General features: G+C 41.9%; 1 protein-coding gene across 1 annotated transcript in view; it reads left to right on the forward strand.

The window, feature by feature from the left end:
* Positions 1–17,741, forward strand: part of TBC1D19 (TBC1 domain family member 19) — a 74,625-nt gene that overhangs the window by 11,278 nt on the left and 45,606 nt on the right. The window contains exons 3-9 of the mRNA XM_081332637.1: positions 1,134–1,179; positions 5,108–5,183; positions 9,693–9,767; positions 9,875–9,938; positions 12,223–12,269; positions 13,205–13,315; positions 14,884–14,956. Coding sequence (XP_081188763.1) covers positions 1,134–1,179; positions 5,108–5,183; positions 9,693–9,767; positions 9,875–9,938; positions 12,223–12,269; positions 13,205–13,315; positions 14,884–14,956 — 492 coding nt within the window. The remainder of the gene's footprint in view (positions 1–1,133; positions 1,180–5,107; positions 5,184–9,692; positions 9,768–9,874; positions 9,939–12,222; positions 12,270–13,204; positions 13,316–14,883; positions 14,957–17,741) is intronic.

Here is a 17,741-nt window from a genome sequence, read left to right on the forward strand (position 1 = left end):
GGAAGGCCAAAGGAGATGGAGATGGAAAGACTAAGGGGGTTAGATATTGTCATCACGCAATGAACCTGAATTTGGACAAATTCCAGGAAACAGTGGAGGACGGGGGGGAGCCTGGAGTGCTATGGTCCATGGGGTTGGGAAGAGTCGGACACGACTTAACAACTGAACAACAACAATTTTGGCTTGGACTCATATATTGCCCTTTGAAGCCTTGCAAGTACCGTGTTTCTCCGAAAGAGGCACCAGGTCTTATTTTTGAGTAGGCTTTACCTCACCTCTGGCACCGACAGCCCCACCCAGCCGGTCCACTTTTTCTGGGGCCAAAGTTCTGCAGCTGCATTCGAACCTGCATTTTGTAGCCAGGCCTTTCCAGAAGGCCTAAGCAGCTGAGTAGCAAGCTATGGATTCAATCCATAGCTTGGTGCTTTGCTACTGAGGTCTTGCAGAATAGGCCTTCCGGAAAGCCCTGTGACTGAGAAATGCAGGCCTGTCTGCAGAAGACGCCTCAGAAGAAACCGTGGGCCGGTGAGGAGAGGCCTGGCTGCAAGGTAAGTGGGTGCGGGGTGGGTGGGGCAGCTCCACCCCCCACCTGCGCCCTAGCTTGATTTTTAGGTGTGTGCCTCATCCCAAAACTAGGGCTTATACCATCTCAGACAAGTGACTGTCCAGTCTCTTCTTAAAAACCTCCAGTGATGGAGCACCCACAATTTCTGGAGGCAAGCTGTTCCACTGGTTAATTGTTCTCTCTGTCAGAAAGTTTCTCCTTAATTCCAGATTGCTTCTCTCTAAAATGGCATAGAATGAATGGGAATGGATGCTTCAGGACATTGGGAGATTTTGTGCAATTGTCAAATTGCCTTACTGTGGACCTTTACTTGGAAATCAATTTCAGACATTCACTTGCCTTTTGAACTTAGATTGGATATTAATTCCCAGTATATAAGGTACATACAGTACAAGGGAGAAATGTTTTAAACAAAATTAAGCATGAATGAATTATGTTCTGCGCTTTCATGTGTTTTTAATACTAAAAATTCTCTTTCCTACCCCATCCAATTATTCTCAAGTTTTTAACATCCGAATTATGAGTTTTTTCTAACCTTCAGGTTTTTTTTAAACTTTTATTTTGCCAGGTTGGGAAAAGAAGCTGCACAATGCTGTTTATAGAGAAATCAGTATGTGAGTTTTGTTTCTGTCTCCGTGCTGGTGTAACTTTTGCATCATGTTTGCATGAAGTATTTCTTACCTCAGAGGCTCCTAAAATTTTGCCATCGCACTTTTCTTTAGTGTAACCTTAATGTGCAACATTCCCTACAAATCCAAACACCAAAACCATACAGTAAAACTGTGGGAAAGATGGATCTCTTATAACGAAGTGTAAGTAAAAGAAGTTCTTCACTTCTGCCCTGGATTCTGTCTGCACTTCTTCAGGCGAGGTATATTTCGCAGCTTGGGAAACCCTAACTTGTGTTGTGATTCAGTGTCAGCCTGTGCTCCCAGCAGCTGAGTCCGAGGAATCTGAGGAGGAGGAGGAGGGGTTTGGAGAGCCTTTGGTGTAGGAGGGAGGCTCTGATGCACTGCAGGACTCTCAGCCTTGCCCCTCCAGTCATGTTCCTCATGAGGCTCAGCTATGTGAGCACAAGGTGTCAGACTCAGAGGAGTCACAGCTGAATCTGTTCAGAGACGCTAGAAGCAGAAGGCAATCCAGCAGAGCAGAGCAGAGAAAATCAATGAGGCAACTCAGTGAGAGGAGGAGAAGGCAGTGAGAAGCCATGCCTTGGGACTGATAATAAAAGGGGAAAGTCCGGCCGGGGCTGGTTGCTGAAGGCAACCGTTTGGAGACATTCAAAGAGAATCCTGATCTGTTCTTGCTACTTCTGTTTAACTCTTGTTTGGTATTTTGATTCATTTATTCTGTTGCTTTTTTGTTTGAACTGTAAATAAATTTGGGTTGGGTTTTTCCAGCCTATTGACTGTAAAAAGAAAAAAGGGGTTGTCCCTGACACACAAACAGGGCTGGTCGTAGGCTGGAACAGAACAACTTGATGTGTGCAGGTGGTCCTCGACTTTACAGCCACAATTGACCTCCAAATTCCCATTGTTAAAGTGAGTTGTGCCCCATGTTATGACCTTTTCTGCCACAATTGTTAAGCAAATTGCTGCAGCTGCTAAGTGAATCTGGCTTCCCCATTGATTTTGCTTGTCGGAAGGCAGCTGGGAAGGTTATAAATCGTGATCACATGACCTTGGGACCATGCAACTGTCATAAGTACATGCCAGTTGCCAAGAGCCCAAATCTTGATCATGTGACCATAGGGATATTGCAATAGTTGTAAGTGTGAAAACTGGCCACAAATTACTCTTATCAATGCTGTTGTAACTTTAGATAAGGTAACCTTACTGTGAGCACACTGGCACAGATTAAAAATGAAATTCTGTTGGCTGTTCTTAAAATAAAGTATAGATCTACCCATACACATAAATTACACACATACACATGCTATGTACATTACATATACATATACATATGTATATAGGTATACCTACACCCATACATATATATACATATAAATGTTAATCAGTGTCCATTTTGAATACATAGCGGAAAGAAAGCTTGAGAGTTCACGAAGTTGAAGCTGTATGGAACAAATCTGTATGTTCTGCTTCGGATCACATGAAGCCTCCTCCCAGAAGGTAACAAGGAAAACAGGTTGTGAAGAAGATGTGTAGTGTCCCAGGCAATCCTGCGGACCCTGCTCAAGTAACGCTTATGTGCCATGGCCTGGATAGAAGGAAGTGAACTGCCAATAATATTTTTCTGCTGTCCTCACCACTCTCTGCACCACCTTCCTGTCTGAAGCAGGGATGCTTCCAAACCAGACTGTGATGCTGTATGACAGGATACTCTCGATCCTCCCTCTGTGGAAAGTGGTTAGGACAGGGGAAAGAAGATGAGCTTTTCTCATGCGACGCAAAAAATGCAGGCACTGCTGTGCCCACTTCACCAGTGTCTCACTGTTGAGCGACCAAACTAGCCTACTCGTTAGCTGCACCTCCAGAAACATGGTGCTGCTAACCACCTCCACAGAGGAATCATTAATACACAGAGGTGTGTGGTTGTGTCTGCCTTTTCTGAAATCGACAATGATCTGTTTAGTTTTTCCTATGTTTAAAACGAGGCTGTTTTTGTTACACCAGTTCACCAAATCCTCTACCTTGTAGTAAGCAGCTTCATTGTCATTCTGAATAAGGCCCACTACTGTGATATCCTCTGCATACTTCACAATAAGATTGGTGGCAAGCCTAGTGCAACAGTCATGGGTCAACAGGGTGGACAACAGCAACAACAACTTTGATCATTAAGGAGAATGGTTGTACGTCAAGGACTACCTGTACGGCATTTGTTTCCATTGCAACTCATTCTTGGTTGAACACATTAGACCCTCCTAATAGGATCGTTTGGGTTATTAAGCGAGGACTTAACGTGGTTATGATTTTTGACTTCTTGCAGACTTCCCCATTGGCCTTGTGGGAAGTTAGCAGGGAACAAAGAATGAGTTGTCTGACGTTAAGTCTTCGAAGCAATTATCAGTTCCTAATATTTCCCTTCAATGTCACCCTACCGTATAGCCAAGATAAATAGTGAAACATAATTGCCTCTAGCAGTATTTCACAAGGCCATGGATTGATCATCACTCCCTATATTGAGAGACGTGGTGGCGCGGTGGTTAGCCTGCAGTATTGCAGGCTAATTATGCTGACTGCCAGCAGTTCGATCCTGACCATCTCAAGGTTAACTCAGCCTTCCATCCTTCTGAGGTCGGTAAAATGAAGGCCCGGATTGTTGGGGCCAATAGGCTGACTCTAAACGGCTTAGACAGGGCTGTAAAGCACTGTGAAGTGCTATAAAGCAGAGGTCCCGAACCGTTTGGGCACCAGGGGCCAGTTCCGTGGAGAGAGGTTTTTCCGTGGACTGGAGGGCGTGTGGTTTTGTGTGCTGCCTGCATCCCGTGGATGGGGCTTTGCTTGTTTGTGCGGCCCGGTTGCTGGCATGCCGTGGTCTGATACCGGTCCACAGATCCGGGGTTGGGGACCCCTGCTATAAAGCACTATGCAATGGTATAAGTCTTAGTGCTAGTGCTATATACTGTGCCTGAAAATTTACTTATCTCTAAGAAAAATCTGAGCTATAAAGATGTATCCAGAAATGTGGGTCTAAATACCGTATTTTCCGGCGTATAAGATGATTTTTTAACCCATGAAGCCGGGTGTTAGTGTTAGGGGCAGTTTTATTGTCCGATGTTACAGGAAAAACCAGAGGCAACACCCCTCCACACATACACACACGCAGGCAACCTCGGCAGCTCATTGATAGGGGGGGAGACGGGGAGGGAATCACAAAATTGCTGTCCGTTGTCGAGCCCTGCAGGCCCGACACTACGCAGGGGGTCTTGTTCCAAAACAAGCCCTGCTTCACCTACTCACCCCCCCCCCACTGCACATGGCTCGCTCCATGACCTGGTGCTCCGACAAGCAAGGGAGGAGGTCGCCCATAATCAGTAAGCCCGACTATCAGCTGATCGTCGGTTCCTGGCTCTGCAAACCCGACAACCAGCTGCTTCATGGCGTTTGCACGCGCCTGCATCACAGGGCTTTGCTGAGAACCCCGCAGGCACTCAGGAGGACAGCCCAGTCTGCCTTGCCGTACAGGGAGCCTGGGCACTACAAAACATGCTAGCTGTTCCCTTGCCTGCCGACGGACCTGTGCCGGGACTGCATGCTATAGCCTGCGCGCTGTGCTTTATATTGTAAGCTTCCCTGAGTCTTCGGAGAAGGGCAGGATATAAATGGGATTTTTTTAAAAAAAATTGCGTACTACTGCTCGGATCGTCTTGGAGACAGGGAGGGCTGGGCAGGCAGGGAGGGAGAGCTGACCCACCCAATCCAAGCAGACTTTGTATGCAGTGGGGTAGTCTTATACGGTGAGTATAGCCCAAACCCTATAATTTAACAGGAAAAGTAGGGGGTCGTCTTATACGCCCAGTCTTATACGCCGGAAAATACGGTAGTACTTGCACTAAAATGTACCTATTTTTTTTTCTTTTAGGTTTCCTTTACCTTGTTCTCCATCAGTGCCTCCTGAACATATCAAGGAACCTTTGGCTTACATGAGAAAAGCTCAGGTTTGATGTGATTAAATTTTACTGCACAGCTCAAATATGGATATCTTTGTTGTTGTTAGTTGCGAAGTCGTGTCCGACCCATCGCAACCCCATGGACAACGTTCCTCCAGGCCTTCCTGTCCTCTACCATCTTCTGGAGTCTATTTAGTCTCACACCTACTGCTTCAGTGACTCCATCCAGCCACCTCATTCTCTGTCGTCCCGTTCTTCTCTTGCCCTCAACCTTTCCCAGCATTAGGCTCTTCTCCAGTGAGTCCTTCCTTCTCATTAGGTGGCCAAAGTATTTGAGTTTCAACTTCAGGATCTGGCCTTCTAAAGAGCAGTCGGGGTTGATCTCCTCTAGGACTGACCGGTTTGATCGCCTTGCAGTCCAAGGGACTCGCAGGAGTCTTCTCCAGCACCATCGTTCAAAGGCCTCAATTCTTTGGCGCTCAGCCTTTCTTGTGGTCCAACTTTCACAGCCATACATTGCAACTGGGGAAGACCATAGCCTTGACTGTACGCACTTTTGTTGGCAGGGTGACGTCTCTGCTTTTTAGTGTGCTGTCTAGATTTGCCATGGCTTTCCTCCCCAGGAGCAAGCGTCTTTTAATTACTTGGCTGCAGTCCCCGTCTGCGGTGATCTTGGAGCCCAGGAAAATAAAACCTGTCACTACCTCCATTTCTTCCCCATCTAGACTAAGCATTTGGTCTGGTTCTGCCAGTTGGCTTGGGGGAATTTCACACTGGAAGGGGGTTGATGAATTAAGAGGAAATCTTACATCCTTCCCCCTTCCCTCCCCATCTGTTCATTGCGACTTCATCTGGATCGTAATTCAGCTTGTATCGTTTTTAGGAATGTTTGTTTTTGGAATGGTTTTATTGCTTTTAAAGCTGTATGTCGGCCAGAGTCGCTGCGAAGGAGATGAGCGGCAGACCAATTTAATAAATAAACAATAATCAATAAATACATTTGTGTATTTGTGCTCCCCCGGCCTCAAGCAGCACACAATTAAATCTGGCTTTCAGGTCCGTGAGATATGTAAGTAGCCATTCTTAAAACAATCAGCAAGGCAGCCTGTGCACCTTTCACAAAAGGAGCGAGCCTCCTCCCCTTTCTTAAAAGGACTTCGGGTGGTCTTCGACTTGCGACGTTTCATTTAGCAACCGTTCAGAGTTACGACAGCCCTGAAAAAGAGGGCTTAGGGCCGTTTTTCACGGTTACGACCGCTGTAGCAACCTCGTGATCATTTGATCAAAATGCAAAGGCTTGGCAACTGAGATGTATTTACGACGGTTGCAGTGCCCCGGAGTCTCCTGATCCCCTTTTGCAACCTTCTGTCAGACAAAGTCAACGTGGGAAGCCAGATTCAGTTAAGAACCAGGTTATTAACTCGACAACTTAATAAGTGGGGCAAGTAAGGTCTTCAAGTGGGGCAGAACTCACTTAACAAATGTCTCATTTAACGACTGATGTTTTGGTCTCAACTTGTGGTCGTTAAGTCGAGAACTACCTATCCTTTCTTGCTGTGTATTGCCTGTATGGAGGAGTCTCATTTGAAAGTATTGTTAGCTGCCCAGAATCATCTGTTTGAGATGGGCAGCCATACACATCTGTGAAATAAATAAATACTGGCATCCTTGTGACTTTAACCTTCCCAGTGTTACTAATTAACCCAACCAAGGCTTATGTTTAGAATTAACTGCTCAGCCGAGGTGGTTAGCAGTCCGATGCCATGGCATTATACAGACCTTTGTGTCTTATATTTTTATCTGGGGCAGCATGCCGTGACAGCAGAGAGTGAAGAATGTATTATTAGGGTAAGGTTGAAAAGTGATTTTACAGGAGTTTGAAAAAGAAGCGCACAGAATTCTAATCAATTCATGGCGTTCCATCTACCGGATAATTTGGACAAGCCAGAACGTTCCACTTAAGCTCTTATTAGAGTAGATGTGATAATATCGACCATTCAGTATGTCTGAGGATAATAAATATTTGAAGAGGATTGACAGTAAAAGCTTAAGACATTTCTGATCTTTTGTAGACAGTTAAAATGAAACCAACAGTTAACAGACAGTTAAAATGAAACCAGCGAACAATCAGGCACAGCATCGCTATATTCAGCGACTATCATCTCTGCCCATCTGCTCTTTAAGCATTAAAAAAACTAACATATATCGCCCTGTGCACGAAATAGTTGGGTTAATTGCAGCGATGTAAACACCGTACCTGAAAAATTCTTTTCAAAAGTATAAAAGGAAGAGGTTTCGCCAGAGTTTGCCGGATGAAAAAAAAAATCCAATCAGTGATCCGTAAAAATAGAAGCACGGTGTGTTACCTGGGGTTAGTAATCTATTGTCCCCCAAATGAGTTGACGTGTGGCAGTTCCATTACATTCCCCCATTTTTATTACCGCACTACATATGATAGATATGAAACAGTCATGGCAGATTTTTTATGTATGTATAACGTTGTTCTCCAGACTGTTCTTTTTAAAAACAGTAATTGCAGAAAAGTAATTCTCAAATGGAAAATAAACAGAGGAAGATAGGGCTGTTTCCCACCACCAGCACCACCACCTGCCTCAAAGTACAATAAATTGAGACTATCCCATTCCTGTTTTCTTTCACAGGGGAAAACATGTAACTATCTATCTATCTATCTGTCTGTCTGTCTGTCTGTCTGTCTGTATGTATGTATGTATATATGTATATATGTATGTAAAATGCTTGTTAACTGGAAGAGGAACGGTCGATTACAGAAGAGTTGACTTTAAAGTTTTTTTGATTTGGGATCCTTGGTTAATTTGGAAAATTATTTGTAAGAATGTTATATCATGGAATGGATAAAATGGATGGAGTTTATTTAGGATAAGTATAGGGTTGAGAAGGGTTTTTTTTTCTTTTTCCTTTTTTTTTTGTCTTTAATATATGTTTAATACTATTAAGGTTTGTTCCATTCTATATAAGCTAGAGAGTGTCCTTTTCTTATTCTAGCTTTTTTATATATATATATTTAATATTGTTAAGGTTTGTTTTATCCTATATAAGCTAGAGAGTGATGGATTTTAGAATTTATAGTTGTTAGTATATGGTTGCTTAGGTTTGCTTTTTTTTATATATATATACCTTGTATTCAGCTCTGGGAAGTAGGGGGGGGAGGGGGGGAGGTAGGGGGGGGAGGAGGGAGGGGGGAGGAGGGGAGGTAGGGGGGGAGGAGGGAGGGGGAAGGGGGGTTTTTTAAAGGAAAATTGTATTTTAAAACTTTTCAATAAAAAAAAAAATGCTTGTTAACTATTTAGATTACCTTGCTAGGCCCCAAACATGGGACAAATCTTTATTTCCTGTTTCAGCCTAACCGAAGGCCATCGACAGGCAGTAGTCACAACAGTGACAGCTTATATTTGTGTAAATTTTTTTTAGATTGCTAACAAAGAATTAAAGGGACACTGATATGCATTTCAAACTTATTTGTTTTCATCAGTCAGCCATACCCTTCTGAGATTCGAACCTGGGCTGATTGCACATTAGGCAGTTGTTTTTACCTCTAGGCCACAAGCTATATCTCACTTTGTTAGCTGAGAAGCAAGGGAGATATGTGTTAAATGCTTGTTAACTATTTAGATTACCTTGCTAGGCCCCAAACATATATATATAAAAGACTGAAATATGTGCTATTTAACTTTTTTGTCTTCATTTTCCCTATCAAAACTATATATATTTGTGTGTGTGTGTGTGTGTTTGTGTGTGTGTGTGTGTGTGTGTGTGTGTGTGTGTGTGTGTGTGAAGTGTTAAGTATTTTAGAATACCTTGCTAGGCCCCAAACACGGGACAAATCTTATTGCCTGTTTCAGCCTAACCCAAGGCCATCCACAGGCTGTAGTCACAACAGTGACAGCTCATATTTGTGTAAATTTTTTGGATATTAGTCTCCCTTTAATTCTTCGTTAGCAATCCAAAAAATTTACACACACACACACACACACACACACACACACAAAAGATTGAGGGCAAGAGAAGAAGGGGAGGACAATGAGGTTGTTGTTGTTAGTTGCGAAGTCGTGTCCAACCCATCGTGACGCCATGGACAACGTTCCTCCAGGCCTTCCTGTCCTCTACCATCCTCTGGAGTCCATTTAGGCTCACGCCTACTGCTTCAGTGACTCCATCCAGCCACCTCATTCTCTGTCATCCCTTGACTACTGCACTGGATTGTGTGGTACAATATTTGCTCCGTGCTCACTGGCTATGGATATTAAAACAGTAATATGCCACCAATTGTCCTGTTCTGTTTTCTGAACAAGATAACATTGGCAGGGTTTCTCTGCCAATACTTAAAAACTACTTCTGCAGCTGTGCACAGTAAACACAATTGGGAAGTGTGGACTTGACATTGCCCTGCTTGGAATAGGCAGGTGAGATGGAAATGTATGCACGCATATAATATATAGTGGTATTTAAAATTTAAATTGCAAGAGTAAACGGGAGAATACCTGAACTGATTCTGTTGATATATGTTCTCTTCTCCAGGCAAACTGGGAAAAACGTATTTTGAAGAGCCTAAACAGCATGTGTATAGAACTTGGCATTCCATTATCGCAGAAGGTACCGTTGTTATTAAATATAAAGTTTATCTATAATCTCATTGTATATTTTAGGTATGGGTCTCTATTAGATTTGACTGCACCCTTTTTTTTTTTTATGCTCTACAGAGACCACTGAGTGAGCAAAAAGAACTTTTGAATAAATGGAACGAAATGGGAACGGATGAACCAGGTATAGCACACCTTCGTTATGAAAATTAAAATCGGACTCAGGATATGCGCACGTGCAAACTTACTTTTACTACTTTAAAAAGAGAATATATATAAGAGAAAGACAGGAAACATCTCCCTACCCTAAAGGGTTGAAGATGTCAAAAGCTTTTCAGAGATCTGAATTGTGCTTTTCTTCTCTATCTCCTGTTATAAGCTGTAGGAGAAAGTTCTCTTTATTAATTTCCTCTATGATATAACTGGGACGCAGTGGCTCAGTGGGTTAGGACGCTGAGCTTGTCGATCAGAAGGTCGGCAGTTTGACGAGTCGAATCCCGAGTGCCGCGTAACAGAGTGAGCGCCTGTTACTCATCCCAGCTTCTGCCAACCTAGCAGTTCGAAAGCACATAAAAATGCAAGTAGAAAAATAGGGACCACTACGGTGGGAAGCGTTTTGTGCGCCTTTGGCGTCTAGTCATGCCGGCCACATGACCATGGAGACGTCCTCGGCAAGCACTGGTTCTTCGGCTTTGAAAGGGGGATGAGCACCGGCCCCTAGAGTTGGAAACGACTAGCATGCACGTGCGGGGGAACCTTTACCTTTATGATATAACTGTCTCTTGAAATACAAGTTGCTCATTATGGTACCACAGACAACAAAGACAAACCCATTCCTGTTTTCTTTCCCAGGGGAAAATATGTAAATATATATATATACACACACATATACATATACATATACATATACATATACATATACATATACATATACATATACATATACATATACATATACATACATACATACATACATACATATATATATATATATATATATATATACATATATATATATATATATACATATATACATATATACGTGTGTGTGTATGTGTATACCCCCCCTTCTATACAAAGTTAACAAATTAAGTTACACGTATGATTGAATACTTGGCTTTCTGAAATGTTTTATGTCTGAATTGTTATTGCAGGGGTCTTCAAACCTGGCCCTTTTAGTTGAAGTCCACAAGTCCTAAAAGGGCCAAGTTTGAAGACGCCTGGCTTATTGTGTCTCAAGTCCCTGGGGGTGTATTTTTTTTCCCCGGGTGGCGGGGAGGGGGTTGTGCTGATTTTCACTAATGACATATGCTCGTACAATATTTTATTTATTTATTTAAAAGATTGGAATGTCCACCTATCTTAAAACAACTTTGGGTGACTCACAACAACCCTAAAACTAAAATGACCATAAGAATTACACGGAACCTGAGAGCGGAGTTAAAAGAGTGATCAGCCTAGAATCCCTACATAGACACAAATGGACTAAATCCAATTCTTGAATTCTGTTGACCCGTATCTAATTCCAAGCAGATACCAACCGTTAATTGAAAAGATTGTGTATGTAGCAATAAATCACTTGAATTGGACCTTTCTGTGTGGATCTGACCTTTCATGTCTGACAGTGACAAAATCTAAAAGCCCTGCATCTAAATCTCATGATGCCTCAACAATATTTTGCAGGATCTACCACTATATCTCAGGGTCAAATAAAGAGCCAGGATTTCATGGCCTTCTAGAAGATTTAATGGTCCACAGATCCCATTTCTATGTTATTCACATCGTCCACATATCAATATTTTTTTTCTGATTCTGGGCAAGTATTCTCATATAGTGTGTGTGTTACTCATCTCTCAAAAGGGTGCACAGATATCTTGATGATTCCAATGTACCTTATCCTTTTAATTTTAAACAAGTTAAAATAGACCAGCCTCAATTATTTATTGATATTTCAGTTTATTCTTTTTTTCTTCATTTAAAAAAAAACCTTTCTAAGAGTTGTTCTCAATTATTACATTAGCGCTTTCAATTATTCTGCATGAGATTTACTTGTCTGGAAATATTCCTGGATGTTAGATATTAGAATGAGGCTGAAATAACAACATTTGATAATTATTATTAATAGAATGTATAATTCCTGGCTCAGGAATTCTGGGAGTTGAAGTCCACGAGTCATAAAAGGGCCAAGTTTGAAGACCCCTGCTTTTAACTATACCCTGGGGCAGGGGTAGGTAACCTCGGCTCTTTTATGACTCATGGACTCCAACTCCCAGAACTCCTGAGCCAGCATGGCTAAGCATGGAAACCTCTCCCTTTCTCCTCAGCATGGCTGGCTCAGGAATTCTGGGAGTTGAAGTCCACGAGTCATAAAAGAGCCAAGGTTGCCTATCCCTTGTATAGTCCAAATAACTACACAATATTTAGGGTTTTTTTATTTTTATCTTTTTTATTTTTATCTTTTATTTCAGATCTAAGTCTCTTCAGGCCCGTTTATGCACCTAAAGATTTTCTTGAGGTAAGTTTTTGCAAAAAAATATATAAAAAAATGGATCAGGTGTTAGTTTTGAATATGCATTTTTTTTACTCAAAATCTTGTAGTTCCTGAGAATGGATCTTTTGAGTCATTAGATTCACAAATGACCTTTAGTGTGATCTTCAGTAAACTGTACATTACTGCAGACAGTGAAATTTGGGATTGTCTGTAGATAGTCCTTGACTTAATGACCACACTTGAGCCCAACGTTTCTGTTGCTAAGCAAGACGGTTAGGTGAGTTTTGCCCCATTTTACATTTCCTGCCAGAATTGTTAAGTGAAACACGGCATTTATTAAATTAGTAACACGGTTGCTAAGTGAATTTTGGCCTACAGGACGGTTGCCGTGCCTCTGAATTTTGATCACATGACCATGGGGAGGCTGCAACAGTCGCACAGATGAAAAATGGTCATGAGACTGTTTTTTGCAGTGCTATTTGTAACTCTGAATGGTCACTAAGTGAAAGGTTGTAAGTCGAGGCCTACCTGTAAAAGCCAAAAACACTTACGATATATTCATCTGAGAGAAGGACAAAACCAGCATTTTTTACACAGTAAAGATGTGTACTGCACAGCAAGCATAATGCCGGATTTTGTTCACCAGGTTTTGAAAAAAGGTTTCTCAGTAATAACATTGCTGGTAATGTAAGACTAAAGCTATCAGATCTAAGCTGTCAAAATTTGGAGAACTTTGACCCTTTTTATTACCATTAATAGTCATCTGTGTACTGCACACCGGTGGAGGGCCTGCCAAGCATAAACGCTGGTGGTTGGTTGGCTGTGTTGGGACCCCCGTGGAGAAGTGGGCACAAAAATGTGGCCAGCACAAATTGTCCCATTGGACCAAAGTAGATATTTTAAAATATTTTATGTAGTTCTTAACGCACGCATAGTCAATGCTAGTCTTCTTTTTAAAGGTGCTGATGAACCTTCGCAACCCAAATTATGACACCAGCGAGATGTCTAATTTTAGAAATCACTTGGGACTCATTCAGGTCCCACTGAATGTGAGAGATATACCTGAACTGGTAAGCATCCATTACAGTGTCACGGTTCCGACAGATGAAACTGTTTAAAAGAACTTCCAGGCATTGTTTACCTTAAAGGATCTTTTATTCAAGTAGCAGAATATCGGCACTTACATTATCGAAGCCAAAAACTGAATTCCCCCTCCCCTGGGCACCTAGTATCAAAGCACATTTCCCTCCTCCAATTTACAGTCATAAATCACATTCCCCTATTAGCTTGAAGCGCAGGCTTCCTCTCCAGCTCTCCAGCCCGCCAATTCTTTTATCAGCTCTGGGCTCAGTAACCTTGATTCTCACGCTAAGTTTAGTGTTGTTATGTCTAGCTGGACTTTCATTCACATCCCCCTCCTCCCAGCATCATCTAACTCTAAAAGCAAAAGGGAAAAAGGTGGCTGCATTTCCATCTGTTGTCAATGCAAAAACATCCGACGTTAGCAGCCTTGACATACAGCTTCTTTAAAAATTTAACAATTTAATTTAACTGTACGGTGCTGTGCACGGTGGACCTTACTCCTGAATAGATACGTATAAAAAATGGTTAGCAGTTTCCAAGGCGCAGAAGACCTTTAGAAAGTTAGAAGACGAATATGGTACAAAGGGCGAAGAAAGGTAATCATCTCCTCCTAGCGCTTTTTGTATATGGAGAAATACATTTTTTTTTGCCTCCTGTTGCAGAGAATGAAAAAAAAATGGAGGCAGGGCCGGGGTGAATGGATTAACCTAAAAAAAGTGGTGGTCTACATCCTACACATGGGGCGTATGTCAACTTTGAATCGGAATATATGAGAATTGCTGGATATTTCTTGATAACATGAATTTTTAAATCCTCCGCTGCAAAGGAATTATTTTTCAGGGGGTTTAGGCAAGTGATATTAAAGAAAATTCTAGTCTATAAATGTGACTAAATGGCTTCTGGCAAGTTGTTATATTGCAGTGCAGTATCACCTTACTATACAGGTGCTCCTTGATTTAACGACCCCAATTTAACGGCCTAAATTTTCTGTCGCTAAGGGAGACATGGGTTAAGGGAATTTTGCCCCCTTTTGCGACCTATTTTGCCACAGTTGTTCAGTGAATCGCTGCAGTTGTGAAGTTGGTAGCCCGGTTATTAAGTGAATCTGGCTTCCCCACTGACTTTGCTTGTCAGGAGGTCGCAAAAGGGGATCACGTGACCCCGGGTTACTGCGACCGTCGTAAATACGAACCCATGGCCGAGCATCCAAATTTCGATCACAACAGCATGGGGATGCTGCAAGGGGAATGAAAAATGGCGACGAGTCCCTTTTTTCCCCCCAGTGGTGTAGCAACTTTGAACGGTCACTAAATGGGCTCTTGTAAGTCGAGGACCTTCTGCGTTGAGTCTTCCAAACTAAAATGCTGGGATTTTAGTCTTCTGAGGGATGGAATTTATTACATGGTGTCAGGGTCTCAATGAGTCTTAGGCTCTGTGGTTAGCTTGCCAAGTAAAGCAATATATTGATATTTAGTGTTGATTTCACAAATGGTGTACGTTGGCACACCTTGTCCTCTCAAAAAATGTCTTTTTTTTTTCTCCCCCCCCACTCAAGAAAGAATACTTTATTGAATTAGACCTGAACACGGGTCAGATGGATATTGATGATTCTGCACATGTGCCTCCAGGTGGGTGTTGTTGTTTAATTTTCAGAAAAGATAGTTTTTGCTTGCGAAAAGGATTCGCGTGAGGTATATTTATAAAGAATAGATCTAAGTAAGATATCTTTTTTTTGGTCATTATTAATATTGGTGAGAGTAACCTGACGTAACTAATAAGTTCATTCTGCTGGCCTCTTTTTGTTAGAAATTAGCACATTTTAAACATTGTTTAAATTCCTTTCTATAGTTCAAACTTAATAATAATAATAATAATAATAATAATAATAATAATAATAATAATAATAACAACAACAACAACAACAACAACAACAACATTGGAAGGGATCTTGGAGGTCATCTAGTCCAACCCCCTGCTCAGGCAGGAAACCCTATACCATTTCATAAAAATGGCTGTCCAGTCTCTTCTTAAAAACTTCCAGTGTTGGAGCATTCACCACTTCTGGAGGCAGGTTGTTCCACTGGTTAATTGTTCTCACTGCCAGGAAGTTTCTCCTTAGTCCTAGGTTGCTTCTCTCTTTGGTTAGTTTCCATCCGTTGCTTCTTGTCCTGCCTTCGGGCGCTTTGGAGAATAGCTTGACTCCCTCTTCTTTATGGAAGCCCCTAAGATTTTTTTTTTTTAATCCCATTTATATCCCGCCCTTCTCCGAAGACTCAGGGCGGCTTACAATTTAAGCACAAACCAATGTGCTTAGCAATAGCCTTCATTCTATGTATATGCCTGCTTATTAGGGCTTTCGCCCCCCCCCAAGCGGCATTATTACAAAGTCAGCTTATTGCCCCCAACAATCTGGGTCCTCATTTTACCTACCTGGGAAGGATGGAAGGCTGAGTCAACTTTGAGCCTGGTGGGATGCGAACCTGCACTAATTGCAGGCAGCTGGTGTTACTTAAGGAGGCATTAGCCCACTGCTCCACCAAGGCATTGTTGGTTCCAAGATATTGGAACACTGCTATCATGTCCCCCCTGGTCCTTTTCTTCATTAAACTCGACATACCCAATTCCAGCCACCGTCCCTTATATGTTTTAGCCTCCAGTCCCCTGATCATCTTTGTTGCTCTTCTCTGTACTCTTTCTAGAATCTCAACATTATGCGTGTTAATTTGTACTACGCTTTAAGTAGCCCTGGCTTGTGGGTCCCAATTTATGCTAGCAGGATCAAAATAGAATCGTTTTCAAACATCGTATACTTTCCTCTTTTTCTGCGGTGGCGCTTCTTCCAGTAAATCCTTCGAGGCAAAACCCGGGTTACCGGGCCATCGTTCCCCAATTCTGTCACCCACTTGTCCCAAAGATGCTTTGTTTATTTCCTTGGAAATGTTTCGATTCTCATCCAAGGAACTTCTTCAGTTGTTGAATAAGAAGTGAAACGTTTCCAAGGGGAAAAAACCCCCAAGAAAGTACAGTTGCCTTTTGAAGAGCACCTTTAGGACAACCATGACCTGGATAATTTGAGACTCTCCATAGACTTGTTGCCCACTTTTTGACAGATGCCCAGACACTCTTAACACGGGGGGTCTTCAAACTTGGCCCTTTTATGACTTGTGGACTTCGGCTCCCAGAATTCCTCAGCCAGGCACGCTGGCTGAAAAGGGTCGTAAGTCATAAAAGGGCCAAGTTTGAGGACCCCTGATGTAAGAGAACAGGAAAACAGACCTTGATCTGCTTTACATGCCTACTGAAATATGTCAATCACCTATAGCGGTAGTTATCCTGAAGCTTCCCATGATATCTACTGCTTTCCAGATCTTCCTTTCAACTTTTCACAGTGAATGAACCAGGCACGCTAGCTGAGGAATTCTGGGAGCTGAAGCCCACAAGTCATAAAAGGGCCAAGTTTGAAGACACCCCCCCCCCCGTTCTAACACATAACAGAGTCCTTGTTTATCCATACAACAACTGATTCAGTATAGTATTCTTTTTTCTGTTTTCTTATCATAATTAATGGGTATGTTTATCAAATTTATATCGCTGCCCATCTCACAGAACGTGACTCTGCACGACATAAAGCAATCCAATAAAGCAATCAATACAAAACAATTGTTACAAATAATATTAAGCCCAAAGTTCTTATAGGACATTAAGAGCTTGCATAACGTGCAAATAAGGGCATGCTGCATAGACGTAAACGGTTGAATATGTTTTTTTTTTCTTGCCAAGTAGGGTTCTGGTGCACGAGATAGCACACTACTCAAACTTCCCTAAGTGTTGTTTTAAAAAATATACTGTGGCAAATAGCAGGACAGTTTGTAATAGCAAGAAGCAATAAACTTTGTAATGTTTTAGAAACGAACGTTGTTATTGTGGCACTGGCTTTAATCATTCAGGTGTTTGGGACTCTGTTGATGTACCTCACATATATCTCAGTTATCTTTCACCTGATAAAAGGTGGATTTTAATGTGAGCTTATGTTACAGTTCACTAACATCTCATAATACCATTTTATTGCCTAATGTTTTATCTTATGAGCAAGCCCGATTAGAGGTAAAATCCCATTTAATTGGGTTTAATGCCAAGTAAGCGCATGTAGGATCACAGATTATGGTGATGGTGTTTGGTTTTTTTGGGGAAATAATTCCAATTGTTGAGAAATAGGCTTTTGACTGACAACGTATAGGTTTACAGTGAAGATAATTGTATCTTTCTTTTCCCTATTTTGGGCATTTTATAGGAAAGGCTGCTTGCTGACAGTGCAGCTGGAAAGGTGGCTTTTCTGACCATCTTTGGTAACATAATCAACAAAATTAAAATATCACAGCTATTGGCCTGTAGAGACTTCTTAACTATTACTGT

This window comes from Vipera berus, assembly GCF_964194415.1.
Source record: "Vipera berus genome assembly, chromosome: 7".
Classification (NCBI taxonomy): Eukaryota; Metazoa; Chordata; class Lepidosauria; order Squamata; family Viperidae; genus Vipera; species Vipera berus.